The following is a 4,226-nucleotide window of genomic DNA, read 5'->3' as shown; positions in this document are numbered from 1 at the left end:
TTCTTCTGTCTCCTACTGCTTTTCCACTTTATAATATAATATATTTTCACCATTTTTTTAGACATACTGAATTGATCATAAGTACAATTTTATTTATTATCAATATCAATTTTACCCATGTTAAAAGAAATTTTATACTAATTCTAGAATCTAAACGAGTTTGTTGATAAAATTGAAGTGGTTCCGTACGTATTTTTTAATGTTTATTTGTAATCATATTAGTAACACTTAAATATCTTAGATATATTGACAAAATAAAAATTGTGTTTAACTTATATGTATAATAGTTATAAACATTTTAATAGAGGTTTTTTTTTAGTTGTGCTAATAGCATATTAAATATGTTAGTTATAATTAATATTTAGAAGGTATGATGTGACCGTTAAGTAACAATAGAAGCAAAGTTTAGATAAATTTGTATGTTTTAGTGTCAAACCTAGTTATCACATGGAAGAATACTTAAAATTGCAGTAGAAGAACAAGTTTATATATTGTGAAGGAAACAATTGAAAAGCTTAAGTTGAGGTTTAGTGAAGAATAAATGAACCATGGACATCTTTCAGTTATCTCCGGACAAAAAGCTTTAATCTTATTGAAATGGTGAATATATAACAAGGTGAAGGAGTGTGATGGATCCATTTAGATTGAAAAAAAAAAGAGAAACTAAGCATGCTTGACAGTGATTATAGTTTTAACAATATGCTTGGTGTCGGACCATATTAATTCCCCAAAAACATAGTCCTTAGGTTGGCCAGGTGCTGCAGATTTCAAAGTAAGCTGAAAGGGCTTCTCTTCGCCGATGGTTGTAAAAACCAAGTCCTTAGGTTCAACGGATGCTGTAACTCCGGTGGGTAACTTGAGCTCAGAAGTGTATGTGGCAGGAGTCCCTACATTCTTTAGTTTTCTATTGACAATAATTTGGTCTTTCAGATTTGGAACTGTAATACTTGGGTAATTGAGATCAACGAGTGAGAAATTGGTTGGACATACAAAACTTTCATTTGCAAATGTTTTCATCTTAGTTGCGTTGAATCCTAATGTACATACTGCGAACAGGTAGTCATCCACTCCCATATCATATACTAGACCAGGATCTGCAGCCAAGATTGGTCTCACTTGTCCTGCACCATATGCAAACGGTGTCGTTTCTTGCCCACTTGTATCTCCTATTGTCTTCCCATCGTTGTTTAGTGAAGTTGCTGTGGTCATGATGGCAGATTTTATAGCAGCAGGGCTCCAATCACGGTGAAGGTATTTTATAAGAGCGGCAACGCCAGATATGTGAGGACAAGACATAGAAGTTCCAGACATTACCATATAAGGAGACTTTCTTTCATCAAAATCTAGTCCAGTTACTGAGGTTCCTTCTGAGTATGCAGCTAGTATATTCACACCAGGTGCTGTCACATCAGGCTTAAGAATTTCAGGCATGATTTCATTTGGTCCCCTGGATGAGAAAAATGCCATAGCTGGAGCTGGCTTAACTCCAGTTACATCCACAACAGGAGTGAGTGTTGCAGTGGGAGCTCTAAAAGAAAGAAAATGTTAGAATTGTTAAAAAGAAAGAAAATGTTAAAAAGATATACAACAACATACTTGGCTGATTTGATGTAGGCTGTAACAATGTCAGCATCAGCGTTGGTGATGCGAGAAGCAGGAAGCAGATGAGCTTCAGCTAAAAGTTCGGATGGGTTGAAGAGATTATTAGCAACAATCATACCAACAGCACCTGCTCGTAGTGCTTCTTTTCCCATTTTTAAAACCTCCCCATCCCCTTGTGAGCACACTACAATGGCACCCTTAACCTTGACTGGGTCAAGAGAATCTTCCACACAACTGACAGAGTCTTGAGTCATTGAAGGATCAGCTGGTACTGATGAACCATCAACCAAAGGAAATTGTTGTCCAGGTGGTAAGGATTTATCTGAAAAACTGACACCCTTGATTTCCTTTTTATCTCCGAGAATAACAGTTGATAAGAAGCTACGGTCCATTTTGCTAGCAGCAACAGTAATAAACCAAGGAGCAACGTTTTCAATAGAAGAAGGAGTTGGACCAGAATTACCAGCTGAGCCAACAACAACTATTCCTCTCTTAATGGCTTTAAAGGCTCCAATAGTGGTAGTATCAGTAGACATATCAGTGCCAGCATCAGCACCAAGTGATGCAGATATTATATCTACTCCATCATTAATAGCAGCATCAAATCCAGCCAAGATATCAGCGCTGTAGCACCCATCCATCCAGCATACTTTATAAGCAGCAAGACGAGCACGAGGTGCTCCTCCTTTCGCTGTTCCATTTCCGAAACCGAACGCATTCACTCCTGGAACAAAGTCCCCTCCCGCTATAGATAATGTGTGGGAACCATGCCCGTTATAGTCTCTAGCATTCATCATTGTTTCGTTCATCGTCACCCCTCCTGCTTCTGCCCCTTTGTAGAAGTACTTTGCACCTATCAGCTTCCTGATTCATTTTATTTTTATCAATTTCTTTCTACAACTTCTACTTACTACTATAACAACATAAAACAAAAGTATACCACCTACTTATTGCATTTAATATCTCCCTCACCGCTACAACTTCCTTTCCATGTTTTTGGCACAGGACCTAACCCTACATCATTAAAGCTTGCTGACTCCGGCCAAACACCTTACAAATGCAATGTTATTCAGAAAAAATAAGGGAATCTTAAACTCAACACATTGAGATCAAATCAAAGTTACCAGTATCAAGACTTCCGATAATGACATCTTCGCCAAATTTGGTACTTTGCCAAAAGGAACTAGATGCACCATTGTTTTCTAATCCAAGAAAATTCCATGATCGTGTTGTGTGTAGCTTATATTTTTTGTTTAAGAATATTGATTTAACACGTGCATTTTCTGCAACAAAATTAATAATAATAATAATAATAATAATAATAAGAATTGTTGCAAAATGATAAATAATAAGAATAAAATAAAAGATTGAATTGTTACTTCGAAGTTCTTCTACTTGATCAGTCTTAAGATATGCAGCAAATCCATTAATGCTTTTACTATATGAATAAATGAGTTGCTCCTGGGCATCAACCATGTTTTGGCTGGAAAAACCATAAAAAAATAATTCAATTTGATTACTACTATTTAGGGTAAACATTGATAGAATACATACAGTGTACCTACCTCTTGAATGCTGTTGCAAGCACATGTAAATTGTTCTGTTTAATGGCCACCGACTTTTGTTCATCAAAAATGGAATGACCACCGGCGGCAGGTGAATCATCGTCATCTTCCAAGTACACAACATAAGACTGCAATCAAATCAAATCAATTATATATATATATATATAGATCAAATTAATGTAAAATTAACATGTACCTCTTGTTGTTGTGCATACGATGGAAGATGAAGAAGAGATAAAAGAATTATAGAATAATAAACAAAAGAGGGAGTAGTGAAAAGCATCCTTTGTTTTACTTTTTCTACCTTAAACAACTTGTTTTGTGTTCTTACCCTCTTTTTATATATAGCTTTTGTTTTCCTATTTTTATTTTTAGTTCCACTTTGACTCCTTCATTTAAGCTATACGAATATTAGTTTATGGATGATCTTTCCTTAAATATTCCTTTGGCTCCTATAATTCAATATATTAACTCTATTTTATATTTCTATTGACTCATTATAGAATCCATTTGGCACTATACTATGCAATTCTGCTTCTTTATATTTAATGGAGACAATCACCCTATTTATACAACTTATATGAATGTTAAATTAATATATCTTTTGCTAACAAAAACTAGGAAACCGATATATTCATCTTGCATAGTGTGAGAATTAGTACTAATAAAATCAGGGTACAAAAATAACGTTTTTATAAAAAAAATTTATTAAGATGAAACGACAATAATCCAAACGTCAAAAATTCGCACCATAAATTCATAGCTCATGGGAGGGAGTGGCCAAAAAAAATATAAAAATATTACTTTTAGAGCATATTGATGTATAATGATTTCATCTAATGCTAGTTAAAAAATGTTTAGTACTAATAACTGGGTACTTAAAGCGAAAAAAAAAATCTTTTTTTTCATATGAAATTAGATGTTTTTATTAGACTAATTGTTAAGTGTAATAAAAAAAAAAAGTGTCATTTACAAGCAATTTTTGTTTTACATAATTGATTTTCCTACTTTATTTTTTATTTATACTAGCTGTCATTTATTAATTCGCCTATAGATGAT

At 34.0% G+C, this 4,226-nt stretch overlaps 1 protein-coding gene across 1 annotated transcript; it reads right to left on the bottom strand.

Moving 5' to 3' along the window:
• Positions 1-569: 569 nt before the first annotated feature.
• LOC136230178 (subtilisin-like protease SBT5.3) lies at positions 570-3,485 on the bottom strand. The gene is made up of 7 exons (XM_066019153.1): positions 3,364-3,485; positions 3,168-3,295; positions 2,982-3,085; positions 2,727-2,885; positions 2,550-2,652; positions 1,597-2,466; positions 570-1,528 (listed from the first exon to the last, which is right to left on the bottom strand). The coding sequence occupies exons 1-7, from the start codon at positions 3,448-3,450 to the stop codon at positions 664-666; spliced, it is 2,316 nt and encodes a 771-aa protein (XP_065875225.1). The 5' UTR covers positions 3,451-3,485; the 3' UTR covers positions 570-663.
• Between the last annotated feature and the right edge of the window lie 741 nt (positions 3,486-4,226).

This window comes from Euphorbia lathyris, chromosome 5 (genome assembly GCF_963576675.1).
Source record: "Euphorbia lathyris chromosome 5, ddEupLath1.1, whole genome shotgun sequence".
Lineage (NCBI taxonomy): Eukaryota > Viridiplantae > Streptophyta > Magnoliopsida > Malpighiales > Euphorbiaceae > Euphorbia > Euphorbia lathyris.
The sequence above is the reverse complement of the archived record's forward strand: the minus strand, read 5'-3'. Positions and strand labels throughout refer to the sequence as shown.